This window comes from Nematolebias whitei, chromosome 2, assembly GCF_014905685.2.
Source record: "Nematolebias whitei isolate Nwh7 chromosome 2, NemWhi1, whole genome shotgun sequence".
NCBI lineage: Eukaryota > Metazoa > Chordata > Actinopteri > Cyprinodontiformes > Rivulidae > Nematolebias > Nematolebias whitei.
Window position 1 is genome coordinate 5,237,310 of NC_056499.1, and position 19,705 is coordinate 5,257,014.

At 39.4% G+C, this 19,705-nt stretch overlaps 1 protein-coding gene across 1 annotated transcript in view; it reads right to left on the reverse strand.

The window, feature by feature from the left end:
• Positions 1–19,705, reverse strand: part of zfhx3b (zinc finger homeobox 3b) — a 149,394-nt gene that overhangs the window by 43,433 nt on the left and 86,256 nt on the right. Inside the window, exon 5 of the mRNA XM_037689592.1 lies at positions 15,937–16,168. Within this exon, the coding sequence (XP_037545520.1) occupies positions 15,937–16,168 (232 nt within the window). The remainder of the gene's footprint in view (positions 1–15,936; positions 16,169–19,705) is intronic.

A 19,705-nucleotide genomic window follows, 5' to 3' on the forward strand; every position in this document is an offset into this window, starting at 1 on the left:
TATATATATATATATATATATATATATATATATATATATATATATATCCTAGTAGTCCACAGTTTTTCCTATTTAAGTTAAGAAAAACGACAACAACAGAAAAACGAATGACTGCAGTGGACAAACAATGGCACTGAATGAAATGGCCCCTGCACCTAATTGTATTCCCACCTGGGGAAAGCAGACAAGGGCGGAGGTTTCAAGAGCGCAGCAATGAGGATTTATGGCAGAAGGGGAGACAGCAAAATAAAACACCAAAAGGGAAGGCCCCTAAATCTCATTCCCTGTGCAATATTCATTGTAGTTGCAATTGGGTTGAGCTGATAGAGCCCTGAAAAAAAACGACCGCTGTGTTCAAATTATGGCCGTACTCTCTACTAATATTTAACATCATTAGAAAATCATTAGAAAACCATCATAAAATGTGGGATTATGACCAGAGCATTAAACACAATGATTATTCAGTGTGTTCCTTCCCCGCTTTGCCTTGGAAATGAGATTTGCACTGCTGCGGCTATGTAGGGGAAAAATATGAATATTTTTCATAATTACTGTAACATTTGAAAAACATTGGCTTACATGAATTACTACACTATTATAAAGTTATGTTTGTCTGCCCCAAAGCAACGTTTTCGGTGAGGCTTTGCATGGCATATCATTAATGTACGTTCATGGGGGGGCCTCAGTAATGCCAGAATGTTATCAACTTTTAACCTTCCAAAGACTTTCAGGGTTATTTCCATCATATTTTTGCTTTTTTTAAAAAAATCTTCATCAATATGATCTGGCTATCAATTCAAGGGATGGCGGAAAGTGGGAAAAGCAGTGCAGTGTAATAGATTCAAATCATTAAATAAGCTAGGGTGATGAACATCATAATTTTAAACCGCACATTTGAAAGTTGAGGGTAGAGGTTTTGTGTTTATTATTTTAGGGCTAAAACAAGAATATGCTTTATGCATATCCTTCACTGTACATTGATGCACGCCTCTGCTTGAAGAAGAGGAGGCCCGATACAGTCAAGCCTTTACTTTTTGGGATTTCTCGGCAGCCCATTATCAACAGCAGCCATCAGCACAAAGATAAAAGATCCTAATGGAGCTGGCCCTGGTAGAGATGAAAGGTGCAGAGATGGCACACTGTTATGAATCTCTAATGCAGTCCATGTTTCTAAAGGTAATGACTGACTCTCAGGCTTCTTACACAGACATACCTGCTCAGGGCACAACCAATACAGGGCTCCTTTTTTCTTCACACCGCCGTAAGCGGAAAGGTGGAAACGCCCTCGCCATTTTGGGGAAGTGTGCCAAGACGGTACACAGCGTTTTTGGTGGAGAAATTATTATTCTGTGACAAATCTAATGTAATCAAACAATGGCAAGTAGAAATAGTAACCGATAAGGCTGAATTTGATGTGACCGCACCTAGAAGTGGACGATAGTTTGGTGAAGCCCGTGCACGTTGAAAGCTATCTTTCTTTAAATTACTGCGCCTTTTAAAATGCTAAACTGTGCTTTGCTTTACTGCAGGTGCAGATTATAAACACATTTCTTTTGGGTCGGCGTGCGCAGGAGGCTAATGTAAGAGCAATTCCTTGTCAAGCTTTTCAGACTAATTGAACTGACACTTATGAGAACCAATCTTTTTTAAATGCATTACTTGGCACATATTCCAGCTTTTGTCCCTTAAACCTTGCCAGCAAGAAGAAAATCATGCCCTTTGAACAACAGGGAGAGGTGAAAATACATAGTGAGAGAAGTCTTTTCTCCAGTCCCTTTCACAAACCCTAATGGATTGTGAGCACTTAATGCATTAATCAATCAATATCTTTCACTGTACATCAGTAGCGCGACCAAGTTATGAATGACCTTTGCAACAAAAAAAGGACACTTAAATGTAGACAAGATTGCTCCTAGGTTAGTGACTTGGGTTTTTACCATGCATGATTACACCTTCATCAGTAAAAGAGCCATTAACTGCGCGTTAAATGTAGTGAGGTTAGATATTAGACAGTTTGAACAAAAGTTTGCTGGTGATGGATCATTACATAGGCTCTTTTAAAGATTAAAAAAAAAAAATAATTCTACCAGCTGTTGATTGTTGCAAAAACTTTTAGATACATCTACAGGAGTTCACCTCAAATCATATCAAACTCGCACATGATTTCACTCTTTGCATCATAATTCAGGATGAAATGGTCACCTAACATAAGATTTGCTTTGGTTTAAAAAAATGTATCGTTCTCATTTGGAGCATGGATTAAACACTAATGGAGGTCAATATCGCCAAATTAAATTATTAGAAATAAATAAATAAAATGAAAAACTGCAGGGAGAACCTTGTTGTAAATGCATCATATTCAGATGGTTCCACATTTAATCATTTTAAATATCAAAACAAATTGGAGCATTGTTTTATTATCAATGTACCGTATTTTTCGCTGTATAAGTCATAGTTTTTTTTGCATAAATTTGCATGCCTGCTACTTGTACAACGAAACAATGTATTTATGTTTTTTCCCCATATTTATAACCAAACTTTTGGCTGAGATCTGACGATGTCATTCACTCCGACGTGGAAAATATTGAAGACTACCATTTTCCGCCACTAGAGGGCCCTTGACTAATATGGCAAGCCAAGTGTCTCAATAATAATTAAAAGTGACTATTAATGAGACACTTGACTTGCCATACCCTGCCACCTTCTTCTCGCTCTGGAACTTCATCAGATCAGCAGCATTTCACCATCAAAGTGCATTTATTAAAGGAAAGTTCAAATGAGACACACCTTTGCTATAATTTCGAGCAAACAAATAATTGTTTTTAAGTGTTATCTTGTTCAGTTCTTGTTAGGGTCCTCCGGTGCACGCTCCTGCTGCAGCCATTTGGCAGCCGATCGATTTTTGGCACAACACTGGCCCACATATGTTGTCAGTGGTGACACGTAACAAATGCGACGTGTCAGCGGTGACACATAATAGATGTGACTTATACGGCAAAGCAACTCGTTTAAGTTTTTTCCACTTTATTAGACATATTTGGACTGATGCGACTTATACGGCGGCGGTGTGACGTGTACGGCAACAAGTACAGTAATTCAGATTTTCCTCTATTTTGTACGAGCTGAAGACAAATACTTGGGAAACCAAAAACATGTTTTCACGAGTATCGTCAGTAACTTTTTATTTCCTTCCCAACAATGATTTAAATATGTACTAGCTGAAGAAGTCATAAGTGAGGGATGCATGCTTCTCATTCATTCCTTTTTGCTAGTGTACAAAATAAATCATGGCAGGATGAAAGAGGATGCTGATGATGGGAAAGAAAAAGGAGGTTTGGTTGGTTTATTATGAGGGGGGTGGGGGCCAGCATGTTTCTGAGTCTCGTTGTGAGTTCTAGTGGAGCATGGAGGTGAAGCGAGACAAACTGGAACGAACAGGACCTGACTGCAAAGTCAGAAAAAAGAAGATCCCAGAACAAGAGCACAAACTAATGCTATTGTGGTCAATGAACAATGGCCTTGGAAAGTGACTGCACAGGGCCCTTAAACAAAGAAGCCATTGCCATTCACTTTCCTCCATCTAATTAGATTCTTTTGCCCAGTTTACCATGACAAAAAACAGTCCATTTTTCCTAATTTTGGCTGCCACACCGCCCCTGTATCACCTTAAATCGAGTAAGCCTCAGAGTGCGGGCCTGTCAGACTGACAAGGACTTGTGACGTGGATTCAAACACATGCACTGTGTTCCCTCACACACAAACACAGGCCCCGTCGCAGCTTTCCCAAGAGCCTCAAGTATTCACCATATCCACGATAAGAGCTTATTTTCCAAGAAAACTCCACTCGCCAGGGACAACTTTAAAGGTCTGACATAAAGCGGGATGGGAAGTACCCGTCTAAATAAAGGTTGAATGAAAAAGAAAAACAAAATAAAGCAACTTTAAATATATTGTCTTCTGACACGTTTCCTGCAACAAGTAAACACATCGTCAACAGATTTCTGTAAATAAGGTCTTTAAAAACAAACAAAAAATAAAATAAAAAACTGGGAAGCAATTTTTTCTGTCATATATATATATATATATATATATATATATATATATATATATATATATATATATATATATATATATATATATAAAACCTTCTTGTATTCTAGATGGTACAGTACTGAATGTTTATTTTCAGCCATATATTTGTATAAATGTTTTTTCTATTTAATAATTTAAATATAAAATAATAATAATAAAATTATGGAGAGGTTGCATATTGTTTACAAATTATCTTTAGTGAAAAATTGTTGTCCATCTAAATAAGTTGAGGGCATTATTCAATGACATAAAACTATTGAACAACTATTGAACCCAAATTTATTGATCTGCAATTTTAAAAATTAATTTAGCACTTTTAACAGAGCCGACTGAAATTTGTTGAAAGTTAGGCAACACTTGTAAACATATTTATGTTACAAACTTAATCTTCAGGTTTTTTTCTTTGATCTATATTAAAAAAAACTATTTTATTATCACAAACATAATAAATGTTTCAAGAAAGACGATCAATAATCATTAAAAAAATACCAACGCTAAAGCTTGAGTAAAAATATGTTTTTAAAAATTCTAGAAAGTTGTTCACTATTTCACGCAACAAAAATAAAAAAAAAATCTGAAGAAATATTCATGAATCTTTTAAAAGTTCAAGAAATTTTATATCGTATACATTTTTACAACTTTGAAAAAATAATCCATCAAGGCACAAGGCTAGAAAGTATTTTTATAGCCTGACTTGATTTAAGCACTTTTTTCTTTACAAAAAATATAAAAAAATAAATAAAAATAAAAACGCCCTCACGCCCACCCCCATGATCAATTCAACTTTGTTGTTGAATTGACTTGAAGTGTCCGTACAGAGAAAGCAGCATGAAAATTGACATTTGCTTGTTTTTCTAAATTATGGATCATTCATCTTAATTCATCACTTGACTAAATACACAGAGGCCGCTCGAAATCAGCGTGGGAGGCAGCAATAAATAAATAAATTTATTTATTTATTTTTTTTTTTTTTTGCTGCCCTCTTCTTCAGGGGTCACCACAGCGAATTAACTCGCACAAAGAGCTGGCGATTGTTTTACACCGGATGTCCTTCCTGGTGCAACCACAGACCACCGAGCTACCACAGCCCTCTGTGTGGAGCAGAGAGCTGTCGTCTAGGGTGCACGGGCGCGCAGAGGGTAGGGGTTAAGGGCCAATTGAACAAGCAACCTTCCGATCACAGACTCGCCTTCTCTAACCTCTGCCCCACCACTCCCCAAATAAATAAATAAATTACATCAAGCATTGAAATCACCTGAAATCATTACCCTTGTCGCTGATGTAAACAGAAAGAGGTTTGGCCTCAGTCAACTATAAAATCTTTTTTACATCCAGTGTAATTATTTTATATCACAGTGGACAGTCTGTGTTTGTCTGTTGCTCCTTCCTGTCCTCTAAAACTCAGCCAGTTGAAGCAGATGGCCGCTCGTTAGAGCCGTCATTTCTAACCCAAACCCGGAGCACAGCCCGACCCGGATCTGGACTGGGCTGGTCCATAATAATGTGCGGGTCGGGCTTTTGATTGTTTCAGCGGACTCATGCGGCTGATGATCCAATTATATGGCAACATGGCTTGCCATACTATCACCAGCAGCATGCTGCCATTTCACCTCGAGCTGACTGGCCTTGAAAGAGGTAAAAAGTTCAGTAAAGCTTCAGATGGACCGCTGCCAGCGATCCATCAACCCAAATGGACTTTCAATCAGCCGCTGCACTCAGTGGGCGCACGCTGCCGACAACCCAAACAGGTGAGATCAGAAAATATCCGACATGTCGGAGCAGAATTCAGGCAGAAGCAGGGGAAGCATTTAATGCGCTTTGACAGCCATGAAAGGACAAACACCCCCTCAGCTCCAATCTTCTGCCCCCTTTACTCAGCCGCATGCGTCTGCCAACTGTTAAAATAAGCAGCATTGCTTATATAGCTACTAAAGCTTAATTAAAAATGTCGGGGGGGGGGGGGGGGGGGGTCGGACCTGTAATTACTGTTAATTTGTCGGATCGGGTGGGGTTCGGCGGAAATGATGGCTACGGGCTGGGGCTGAGTTGCGTCTGATTTTTTTGGACCCGAATGCAACTGTACCGTTCGTCCTGAGCCTGGTTCTGCTGGAGGTTTCTTCCTGTTAAAAAGAGAGTTTTTCTTTCCACTGTCTCCTTCGTGCTCGCTCAGGATGGAAGACTGCGACGAAGTGAAGAGTCAACACAATCTGCTGCTTCCTCAGACGGAGAACTTTTACAAACTGGTTTTTATAATGTATGTGAATGTTTTTGTTCAGTGGCCCTGCGATGACTCATGCTGTGATGTGGTGCTATAAAAATACACTGAATTAAATTAAAAGATACAAGTGTGAACATTTTAGTATTCTTTTTCTATGTATGTCTCATGAACTGAGTCAAAGAGCCATCTACAACAGGTAGAACACTAACTATTCATAAATTTTCAACAAAAAAAACCCACTTCCAAGCAATTGAACCATCACGTCTTTAATTAAAAGATGGATTTCTTCAGTAACTTTGAAAAGAAAATTGAGATGGGTAGTTTATCAGCATTACCGATAGAGTTTATCTGAAAGGTTAAAATCTTTTCGTTGTGCAAAAATTCTTATATGAACGAACTTTTACTTTTATAATGAAAATGACTTTCTAGGTTTTCTTGAATGTCATTCTACTCTTTGCTTCTTAGTTTCTTTGCTGCAAATTATAAATGGGAAGAACGAATCAAAAGACAGCGGATAAAACCACAGGACGAGCTGCCATTTGCTCAGCCATGGAGATCAGAACATATTGAACTGAACCAAACAAATAGCGTTTGTTTCTTTTATCATCACAAGTTTTGTAAAGTAGTCAGACCTGAAGGTGCTTTGTTGCCACTACTGATGGCAAACAGGTGTGAAAACTTCTGTTTGCTGACAACATCCAGCAGAATTGTGGGGCGTATGAGGAAACTAGGCAAATGCAGATTAATTTACAGCATCCATCTTTGTTAAGTTCCCATCAGTATCACACACACACCAACTTGCAGTCGAGCTATCCTCCTACTCATATTATTCTTTCTTTTGTTTTTTTCCACCAAACTCATCCATTGCTCTTCATCCATCCTCCTCTCACCCTCCTCAGGTGGTGTGTAGTGTTACTGTCAAGCACTGCATGAATCAATGACTGCTGCTCACGCCCACAGGTAAAGGTTAGAGAGGTTCAATATTGAATTATTTCTGCACTTCTCTCATTGCTGCCATCTGCCTGGCTGCTTTTAGCTGATGTGGCTCAGGCACTGGAGGGGACTGGTTTTGCTAATGCACTGAAAACATGAATGTGTGCTTTGTGCGATTCCTGTCTGAACGTTTTTTTTTTAATTTTTTTTTTTTATGTTTGCCCATAATGATGTTTTCTTCACATGTAACTAGCATAAAATAAAACTGCACATTAAGCAGCGCAGACAAACATGCACTTGCACAAAATGTGCACATGCACACTCTGTTTACTGCTTGTGTCTATCTTTCAGACAGTGGATAAGGATTTAGAGCGTGTGCGCTTTCAGCTGCTCTTTGTTTCATCTGCCTTTATTCTAATGAAGCCTTCAGAGTTGGAGGGCAACACGATTCTGGATAGGGCATCCTTCACTCTCTGGTTTCGTTTTGCTGTCAGTGAGGCTGATCATCTCTGCTGGACCCAGCCTGAACTCATCCATTGCACAGATCATGGCCTTTGATCTACTAGCCATCTCTGGGGGGTGCAAACTGCCTTATTAAAAAATGTCTAAATAAAACTTTCCTGCCTGGACTCAATAGTTGTCTAACTTTGCCCCTGTTTCTCCTCTCATGCTGCCTATGGTCAAACTGAGCTGCCTAATCCTGTCAGCGAGCAGCCCTGTTTGCCCATAACTCAGAAACAAATGAAGCAATGCAAGTGTATAACAAATTTATTGGTTTTTATTTCCTAGATTACCTGGCATACACTTGCACCGCGATCAATATCCCAGACGAGAATGTGCTGGATGTACAATGAATATGTGAGCCTTGGGGGGAAAGTTCAAGGATCATGCGGGAAAGCTTTTAAAAATGAAACATTACAATACAGCAAACAAAACAAATATCTGTACAGGATTGTAAACGCGGGGAACTAATTCTACCTGTGTGATCACTGTGTAAAAGCGCAGTGTAGTTAATGTTCGACACTAATGGTTTGACAGCACGAGACGGACCTATCTAAAAACTTTCTAACTGCCGTCACATTGGTTGATCTTGTGGGGACGGGTTTGTCCATGTAAATACCAGCAATCACTTTATTTTACCTCTGACTGCACTGAAATAAACAGCAAGCTATACATTATAAACTCAATCAACCACTTTTCATTCATCAGTCACTGAATAGATGTTTCTTCTTCATCTCATCCACCTGTGACAGTGACATGACTGCTGCTATAATTAAACCCATCACAACCAATATGTCTCTGGCACATAATCTATGCCCCCCTCCGCTGTCTGCCTGTAACCACAGACTTCCCGGCTCAGCCCTGACTGACAGACGGACCCCGTGGAGGCTGTGGTCACTCCATGTGAATGACATGAGGGGCGGCAGGGGCTACTGCATTACTCCCTTTCCCCTCTGTTCTAGCTTCTGCAGATCATTCAATCCAGCACCTCACACCACTGATCGCCACCTCTGCTCCAATATCCAGCAGCAAAGTCTGCGGGCCTGAAAATAGAAGTCATTAACACGTTTAGTAAGTACAAATGAGATGTCTGTCTCCTGATGGACTGTCCATCTTTTGGATCAGCTTTCAAGGAAAGTGTGTGGTAATGACAAGAGAGGGGGAAACCAATATTATAATGTGCTGTCGACCTCCTCTGAAGATGAGCTTGATGACAGGGAGAGCCTTCTGCACACACGCATACCCATGCACACGCACAGCCTGATTTTCAGTGCAGACGTCTACGTGCGCGCTCATTTATGGGTTTGGGAGTTTGCAAAATAAAATCTAGGGCATATTTACACCTGCATGACAAAAGTGACAGGTAAACCACACTCGGCGCACAAAACATACAGTGCACATAGAAGGTGGTCTCATGTGAAAATCTAACAGCTCCATGGTTTCGTCGTGAGAAGATTTTCTGGTAATCAGTTCGGACAAATCAATTTTTCCACAATCAGTTCATGACTTTTCGGTTCATCTTGAATATTAACGTTGCATCTTATTCTCTAAACTAGATAAAGAGACCAAAACATTAAAGTCCAATTTAACCACAAAGAGCAAAATGGAGTGTTGTCTAAATAAATTTACTCGGAAGACAAACAACTGGATGCCAGACTCTTTCTTACAGCCTCTCCCTGGCCTTTTGGTCAATTTGCTATAACAGGATCAGCAAGCAGAGGGTTTTATTGCAAGACTGAGAAACATGAGGCAAAAGATGTGTTAGTTTAAGCAGCAGAGTCCTATGAATGCTAAACAATGACTAGAAAATCTAAAAAGCCATCATTTTAACTTTTTAATAAATAGATAGTCTTTTGTAATATTTTCAAAATGAAAAGTAATGCATTTATGAATTTCCTGGCACACTCTGCAGACAGCAAACAATTTCCTATGCTGCCTTGATGCCCTTCGGACAGGGATTAGAAAGCAGGCGACTAACAGAGGGCCGGCTGAGCTGCGGGCCCTCTGGGGCCCTGCTCATCCAGAACTGCACAGCCCTCCTTATATCCACTCTGCATTACTGGGGCAATAACTGTCTTTATTAAATGCGCATTGCAGCAGTGTCTATACAACTTACTCTCAGATTGCCTGTAATGTGGCATGTAGAAAGGGTCTGGTGGTTAAGGGCTACAATATCCTGTTTCTGGAAAAGTTTACTTTGCATTTTAACTAGCACAAATAAAAGAAGGACATTCCAGAAATGGCTACCGTCTGTTTTGGTCTTGCCTGTGGGGAGCAAAAGCTCAAACTTTGAACCTTGCATGCCATCAAAGCATGGCCTGGCTCACCTCTGAAGTTACCCAGCTTCCACAGCTGCAGCATAACCATAGGTCAAGCAAATAGTATGATAAGAGGGGAGAAACACACCGTCGTGTTTCAGAACAGACACGCTACAGAATATGAAGGACTTGTTATACATATTAGATCTGGCATTAAGATTCTGACAAAGCAGCTGTCAACTCTTCCAGTTTACCATTGCTAAAGCTGACTTTCTGCACATTATTAGGACTGGCTTTACATGCCACTAAGTAGTTATTAACAATTTCTTAAGACTTGCAACAGACAGAGAGGGAGGCTTGTAGGAAGGGAGGAGAAACGCCTCTGTTGTCAGAACAGGCCTTGCTGTTAGATGACTGACCCTGAAAGTACACCCTTTTAGTGAAATAAGCATGGGATCTAATACTGGACACCCCTATTATGCAGTAATTTGTTTGTATCCATTTGTCTAATTTTTAATCATTAATGCTCACAGCTTCACTGGCCAGTGTTTCAAACTGGTAATTAAAAGCAAGGCTGATCTAAACTGGAGGTTTAAATATCACTTGCAAACAGCTACGCAGCTATTAGTTGAAAGAACACCAAAAAGCAAATGTATGGCCTCGCCCCAAAACAGTCCTTGTCCTTGAATACACAGGTTTCTATGTCCACACAGACAGGAGAGAATGACTGGTGGCTGCCCAGGTGGCCCCAGCCAGTCTTCTCCCTTCCCAGTCTCCTCGGCTCACAGACAGGGATTTCCTCCTGCGATGAGAGCCAAGCCGTCACAGCCCAGCGATCAAGAGCCTGCCATCTGTGACTGAGGCAGATTTACAGCAGGCGCTAATCCTCACTGTCAGCCACATTCATTCTCCATCTCTGCTCCTTCATACACGGCACCACTGAAAAAAAAAAAATACTACTGTATATTTTGCTATTCTCAAATGCTTTGCTACTGTTTTCTTGTTCTTCCCTCGTAGTCTTTCAGGCACAAAGCAAACATTTCTCCTCAGAACTGCACCCACTCTCCAGTTATGTCCTTTTTAAAGTCATGCTCTCATTCTGTTCTTTATACAGGGAAAAAAAAAAATGGTTAAGATCAGAAAATGGCTTGAGATGATTAAATATTCAAAAAAGAGGAACCTCAATGTGTCACTGAGTTTTATGCCCTGATGAACATCATTCAAAAGAAACAGGGTCATCTTATACTCAAGTGCCACAATAAATCTAACACGAGAGCTCCCCAAACTTGTTTTCCGATCAGTTTCTGACTCCTCCATCACCGTCTGTGCCCGATTCTGTTTGGAGCACATGAAGCCTATTGTTGTCATCAACCCCTGTAAGGTCACATTATTTTACCTATAAAACTAAATATATTTTGCTCTTTTACTGTCAAACCACCTTTGATCAAAAGTGAATATTCACGCCCTGCCTTCTGTGTCACGTCACCTGATTTTGCAAACATCTTCTGCTTGGCAAGAAGTTGCTGTTCTTAAAACTACCAGTCAACATTGGTGCACTGGTTTAAGTCAAAGCTGAGTTTTATCTATTGATCTCTGCACACAGCAGATGTGTGAGGGGTCCCTCTGAGACCCCCTTTGTTTCTCCACAGATAAAGGGTTAAAGAAGACAAATGGAGGTGGGGCCACAGGGCAACATGCCTAAGCAGCACATTTATACGATGAGCACAAATTAAAACAATGCAGGCCTTTTTGTCCTTGTATGGTCTAATTAAGGAGAAACTTAATTTCTGCTGCCCTTGCTCTCCTCAGACTTTCAACCCTGAGGAGGTTTGCGGCACCAAATCCCTGCAGATTGTACTTACAGGATTCTCGCAAGAAACGCTGATATGCAAAGTAGTGAAACATTAAATGTTTGTTTAAAAAAAAAAATGGTGGGGGTTCATTTTATTTATTACTAAAATCCAACAACATGTTGGATCTGATTTGTGAGCTTTTCTGAGCGGGGATCGAAGATGCAAATTTTATGTATTTGGAAAAAAATACAAATATAGAATATAAGCTCAATGTCTTAACCTGTTGAGAAACAAATTCATGACCACAGCAGGAGGCAAACTTACAGTCTGGGTGACCTACAAGTCCAGGGCCAACTTTGTTTAGCAAACTAGAGAATGTTCTGAAACCATTTTAGATAGATACCGTATTTTCTGCCGTACACGTCGCACCAAGTCACATCAATCTAAATATGTCTTTTTTTTTCATCCTTTATTTATACAGGTTAATCCCATTGACCCTCGAGGACTCATTTACAAGAGAGACCTGGTTTCAACAACGAATGATGACAACAATAGACAGTTATAAAAGGGCATACAGATTATTATTATTATTTTTTACAACTAAGATGGCAACAATAAAGTAACAAAAAACAGCTAGATCATAAGGCGACTGTAGAAAACTAAAAACAGGAACATGTCTGCATTGGTCCCTGCCAGGAGTCCAACAGATGCTTAAAGCCACTTAGAGAGGTCAAAGGTCGAGAGCTTCAGATCTTTTTACAAGATATTCCAGGAAACAGGAGCAGAGTAGGAGAAGGCCCTTTTGTCTAGTTCAGTTCTCACTGAGGGAACACTGCAGGTAATAATGTCCTGAGAGTGCACGCTGTAGCTGCACTCACGCAGAGACATGTAGGAGGAGATGTATGAAGGCAACAGACCAAGAAGTGATTTAAAGATGAAAATGTACCAGTGAGAGGGTCTGTGTGAAATTAATGATGACCAGTTAACCAGTGAATACTGGGTGCAGTGGTGGGTACGATAATCACAGCCAGTTATGAATCTTGGTGCACCATGATAGACAGCATCCAACATCTGCATCATCCAACATCTGCAGGGTTCTTGTAGGGGCTGTTTTTTGTTACATTTTTGCAATCTTATTTGTTAAAAAAAATAATAATAATAATCGGTATGCCTTTTTATAACTGTCTATTGTTGTCGCTGTTGTCCATTGTTGTCATCTTTCTTTGTTGAAATCAGGTCTCTCTTGTAAATGAGTCCTCGAGGCTCAATGGGATCTACCTGTCTAAATAAAGGTTGAATGAAAAAAAGGAGCGTTCGTGTAAATAATGTCACCGTAATCAATGGAGGGAAGGAAAGTCACAGACACAAGGTGTTTCCTAGCATTCAAGGTTAGACAGGATCTGTTTCTGAAAAAGAAACCCAGTTTAACTTTTAGTTTCTTTACCAGGTTTTCCACATGGAGCTTTAAAGAGAAATGCGAGCCGACCAAGATACACAAATATTTATAGGAATGAACAAACTCAATGGGGACACCATTTGAGGATAAAATCAAAATAATTACTTAATTAATAAATAAATAAAAATCCATAAATATGTCACTTTGCCATATAAGTCGCATCTATTTTGCCTCACCGCTGACAAACTGGAAATGTGGGCCGGTGTTGTGCCTAAAATCAATTGGCTGCCAAATAGCGGCCGCAAGATCATGCACGGGAGGATTTTAACAAGAATTCATTAAGACTAACAATTAAAAGCAATTATTTGTTTTCTCCAAATAATAGCAAAAGTGTGTCTCAGTCTAACTTTTACTTAATAAATGCACTTTGATGGTCAAATCAGCTGCATTTCAAAACCCGACTTGCAGAAGCAGGAGCGCCCAAAGGGATAAGTCGCTGTGCATTTCTTCAAAATTTAACAAGATTAACACCTAAAACAATTATTTGTTTGCTTGACTTCATAGCAAAGTTGTATCCCAGTTGAACTTTTACTTAATAAATACACTTTAACAGTCAAATTAGTTGCGTAGTAGTCAAATGAGCTGGACAAAGGTGGAAGCCTATGGCAATCTGATTGTGTCATTAATAGCCACTTTTACCTATTACATACACAACGGCCTGCCATACTAGTTGAGTGCCATCTGAAAATGGTAGTGTTCAATAAAAAAGGTTTCTAGGCTTAATCATCCAAAAAAGTTAAATCATTTCATCTGAGCCAGTTTCTTTAAGGGAGAAACGTTTCATCTTCCATCCTTAGTGTTCAATATTTTCAGTCAGAATGAATGAAAACGGTCATATCTCAACCAAAAATTGGTTCATAAATATGGAGGAAAAAAACATAAATAAGTTGCTTCAGTGTATAAGTCGCAGGGCATGCGAATTATGCAAGAAACTGTGACTTAGAGGCCAAAAAATATGGTAGAAACCATTACTGAACTATGCAAAAACCTGTAGCTGGTACCACAGAAGAACTACTGAGGAAAACAGAACCAGTCAAAAAGTGATACAAACTGAGGGATGGGTTATAACGCTGACCAGCACGGGTGTGAAATGGCAAAAAAAATGATATGTTGAGTTGGCAGTTATGAGGATTGTAAAAATAAATAAATTATGTTTTTGTGGTGATTGGGTTATGATGCTTATTCCATGTTCTTATAAACAAATGCAGACGCTGCAGAAAAAAAAATGAATAAACAATTATGGATCATAATCAGGTGTAATTTGAGAAATAAGTTGGAATTTCTGAGCACAACAGTTATTTTATGCTGCAGAGAAGGAACCCTCAGAATTATAAAGATTCTGTTAGAGAGCAGTGGTCTGCTCAAGTAAGTGAGTGTTTGCGTAATTTGATAAAGTTCTGCAGGGAAGCGAGCCTTTGTATGTGTGTGTGTGTGTGTGTGTGTGTGGGGGGGGGGGGGGTGATAGTGCTCACACATAAACCCACTGTGAGGGCACACTGGTTAAATCTGGGATGACTCGTGCATGCAAACAATAAATGTTTCAAAACATAAAAAAAGCACTAAGAAAAAAATCTATTCTTTAGTAAAAACAACTTTAATGAAGAACATTTGCAAACAACAAAAGCCTTTATCTCGAACAAGAAAAAAAAAGGAGCAGAAAAACATCCCAACCCCCATCCCTTTTAACCTAAATGGCCCTTCCTCTTGCCTTCGCATGTTCGCTTGTCCACTGTACTGTAGTCATTAACATATTTGGAGTGCAGTGAGCAGAAAGCTTAATTGTCCCTAATTGCTCAGCTAAATATGTTCTCTAATGATTTGCTTCAGATCTGTAACTGCCTTTTGCGCAATTTCCCAGCCGCTGGCTTCATTATCCTTGCCTCCTTGGAACAAAGCGTCTTCACAGGCTGGCCTTTTTTTTTTTTTTTTCCAACCACATAACACAGACAGCGAGTATGTGTGTGAGGGAAGTAATGGTTTCTTCTTGGACAGACACACAATAGAGGCCCTTTGTCAAGGCACAGAAGTTAAAGTGATTAGAAAACCAAATCTCTACTAAGAAAGCGTGTTAATTGACCACAGCTCACTCTTCCTAATCAGCCCATAATAAATGGACAGTGGTGGCACTTTGTTTCAGCCATGCTGCTTTTTGGTGTTCTGCTGCTGTTGTTCAGCTCCTCCTCCGGTGGAATTAATGCTCCTCAGTGTGCCTTTAATGGCCAAAACCAAGCAGCTTCCATTAACGGGGACATCAGAACTGCATGCAAATCATATTTGGGACAAAATTTCTAAAAAGAAATGTTACGTGCATATTGCCCATTTTGTCACTTGCGTCAATTAATGTAAAAGGAACGCTTAATGTTGCTTAAAAGCAGGAATATCCAAACAAACAAGTGAGCGGATCAACAAAACGTGGAAAAGGAGCGATGCATAAAAACCTTTTAAAATAATGCTTTGTTTTTGGAGTTGGATTTGATTTACCGATGATGATATTAACTTTACGATAAAGTAAATAAAAAAAAAACAAGGTTAGTCACGAATTCATTAAGAATGTAAATTTTGACAGCCGGTGCACGTAAAGCTTTCAGCTGAACCAACGGATGAGAGATCATGTGTATAACAGACAGAACGAGTAAATAAAAAAGGCATACACACATAAAACGCCTGGGGGAATCACGCTCTGACCTGTATCTGAAGTAGGGCATTTGCGGATGGTGAAGATGGAGCTGAGGTCGTCCTCCTCTTCTGGCAGGCCTTTCTGCAAGCGCTGGAGCTTCCGGAGGCTCTCGCTGCGTTGGTGCTTCATGGAGCGCACATGTTGGATGAGGTTGAGCTTGGCCTTGGTCGAGTAGTTGCACAGCACGCAGTGGTAGTAGCAGGCATCACCCTCCACCGCGTTTTCGTGCTGCTGCAGGTGCTGTGGGAGGGAACAGAGAGCGAGAGAGAAGAGAAAGAAGTTATTGTGGATGGCAGATAGCTGGCTAGGCACCACCGACTCACTCTCACTCACACAGTTGGCAAATGAACAAATCAATTCCCAATCACAGCCCCGTTGTTTAACATCCAGACCTCTTCCTCTTCGAGACAACTGTTTGGACTGCACACTTGTCTGTGCGAGTGTCTGCATCACGGGCTAACAGAACACGAGAGGCCAGGGAGGCACGCGAGTCTCAGGGGCCCAAGGGTGGGCAGAAATCACATCAGCCATCGTTCAGAGGCCGTGGGTCTGCAGCTTCACAGACGGAAGGAAGCATTGATCCCCTTCACTCAACAGAAGCTTCCCGTTTCTGAAAAAGGAAACTCCAAACATCTGCCTGTTTCACGCATGGGATACTAAATATTGATCATGGCGAGTTAAATTCTCACTCTCATAGGAGGGAAAAAAGAGGCAAAACCAGCCTGTGGTGAGGAGGAGGGAGACTGAAGGCACTCTGAAGGAAAATGGAACATCCACAACAGGACAGCCGTCAGAAAAACAGGAAATCAGCATCAGTATTGACCCCCAGACCTAACAGCATGCCTTTACCGGCCTTCAAGCCACCCTCTGTAGTGTCACAACATGCGTAACACCCTGTAGTGACACCATGCCACCACAACCTCTACTCGCACCACCAAGCTCCAGTCTAATTACCTCCTGCATGGCTCAATCAATGATGCAAGACCTGCACAATATGGCCAGGCTCTGAGCAACAGAGATATTGACCATCATCCAAAAGCATCACACTGATACATGTGTACAATAAAAGTCCCTCACTCCGTATGGTCACTTGTGTCATGCCCGTCATTTTCTGCACTTGTGTGAAACTGGGAAGTCTTGCTGTGGGTTTCTGTCGCAGAAATCAATGACAATTACCTGAAGTTTTCCTCTTTCCCACTAATTTACTTTGATGCCGGCATATAACGTGAGGCGTGCTGAGAGTAAGGGTAAAAACTGTAAATCTCAGCGTGCAATAAATATTTAGGATAAACGTAAAATTGGCTAAACAAACACTGTTTACTAGAAAAAAAATTATTTTTTAATAGTTGATAAATGCATTAGGATCTTATGGGAAGGAGCTCTAAAGAAAATGAACCTTGAGTGATAAGAAGCTTAAAATGCACATTATCAAAAGAATCACCTGCAACAAAATGATAAAAGTTTTAATTATTTTATCAGTTAATGCATATAAGCCACTAATTTGTTTTGCAAGAATTTGTTTTGCTGATCAAAAAATAAAAATCCTTTCCTGCAGTAGACGACCTATTTGACACGCTGTAATATGCAAATGTAGTTAGTTTAGTTTATTATTTTTTGAACATTTAATAAAATAAAATACAGCATGAAGCATAACGTTTAAACTTTTTTGTTTTACACATTCAAGGGAATGGGTAGAAGTATAAACTTATCAAATTCCCACTCCTTACCCACTTACATAATCTTACATTTATTACATGTATAATCCATACATATAACAACTAAACTCAGATTTAACCCAGCAATATAGTATCAAGGTTAACTACAGTAGATTAACAAATTTTATTTATTTAACGCCACCAAAAAATTAAATAAATCAAAACTAGCATCAATAACAAAAGCATCAACAATAATTGAATAATATACATTATATCCAGCAATAATCATATGTTTATATGAGAATTTGAACAGTTTCATGTTTGGACATTGTCTAAATTCAATATTCAAAATATTCCACAGTTTGACTCTACTTAATGATACACAAAAGTTTTTTCTAGTAGTTCTGAATTTGCATATTTTAAACTATGATTCCCCTCTTAACTTATAAATTTGCTCCTTAGTCTTAAACAAGTATTGAATGTTTTCCGGTAACTGTTTATTTTTGGCTTTGTAAAGAATTAGAGCTGCCTGAAGTTTCACTTTATCAATAAACTTTAATAATTTGGATTTAAAAATAGTGTATTTGTGCCTTCTATGGATTATTCTTATTGCTCTTTTTTGTAGTATAGTTAATGCCTGTAGTGTAGTTTTATAATTATTGCCCCAGATTTCTGCACAATAACTTAAATAAGGTCAGATTAGTGAACAGTTTTTATTCTATGACCGACTTGACTTTTTTTTTAAGAGGGCAATATTTCTTGAGACTTTACTTTGAACATATCTGATGTGTAGTTTCCAGATGAGTTTATCATCAATAATGACACATAGAAATTTGTTTTCGTGAACTCTTTCAATATTCACTCCACCTATTTGTATTTGAATTCCTGTTTGGGATCGACAGTTCCCAAATAACATTATTTTTGTTTTGTTTCGGCTCAAGGGCAGATTATTTTCATCAAAACACATTTTAAGTTTGTTTAATTCATCAGTTACATCCTTTAACAGTTGTTCCATGTCATCTCCAACACACAAAAAAAAAAATGTTTGTATCATCGACAAATAGTATATTTTTCATTATCTCAAGTACAATACATAGATCATTTACATGAATTATAAACAGTTCATGACCCAGGACTGTGAAAATGTTACATATTTACTACATTAATCCTAAATCAGGTGTTGACAGCCTGGTGTGTAAAAAAAAAAAAAAAAAAAGAGTCATAACAATATTATGCCTCCCCAAAATGCTCTTGTCCTTTTCTCCTAATGTTTAATTTTCTGGCAATATTGTTACATTGCCACGGGGTTTTCTGAGCTATTGTGTTTCATTCTCTTTGGTTTCACATTTCTCACTTCTACACCTAAAATGTGCATTAAGACGCCGCTTCCAGGAAAAGGAATAGGGGATTTTTTTTTCGTTTCCGTCAGCCCCACAGCTCAGTGTAATGGAGTTATTAGGTGATTGTAAAAAGCTCTGCGTGCTCTCCTTTCTCGCCTCGTTTTAAGCCGTCCATGAAGTCATGAATAGGTGTTGCTGGATATCATGGAGGCCCTTCTCCCTCGCCTCCTTTTTTTTTTTTTTTTGCTGTGCACAAATATTGCATCAGAAGTAAGGTAGATGGAAATCTGAGACAGATTCAGTTATAGATGACAGCAAATCAGTCAAATTGCTTTTAGTCACAGCAGATGTCTTGAATTAAAAAAAAAGAGCCGCTGCAAATGACTCAAGGCTCCAAAAATCTACGAGAAGACGAGTTGAAAAAAAAATGACAGCACCTGACTGAAACTTCAAAGCTAGTCTCATGAGGTAAAAAAAAAAAAAAAAATCCTGGGAGTTTTATAGTTTCCCATAAAAAGCACAAGGTTTATATAGGAGTCAGCTTGAGTCTGACTGCCCTGCAATCGACCGTAATTTACTATAAACCTGACTGGTCCGGGAGATGGCCTCTGATGGGCCTGCCCCAGCACTTGTAGCTCTGTCTACTATGTCAAATGATTGCACCTGTAAACCAACACTTTCACCATCTCAGCGCCGGCCATGACCCACAGCAGTCTGAGGCACATTAGAGTTTGTGAAACAGAAACGATCATATGGATAAAAATCAAGGCAGTCCCTGCTCG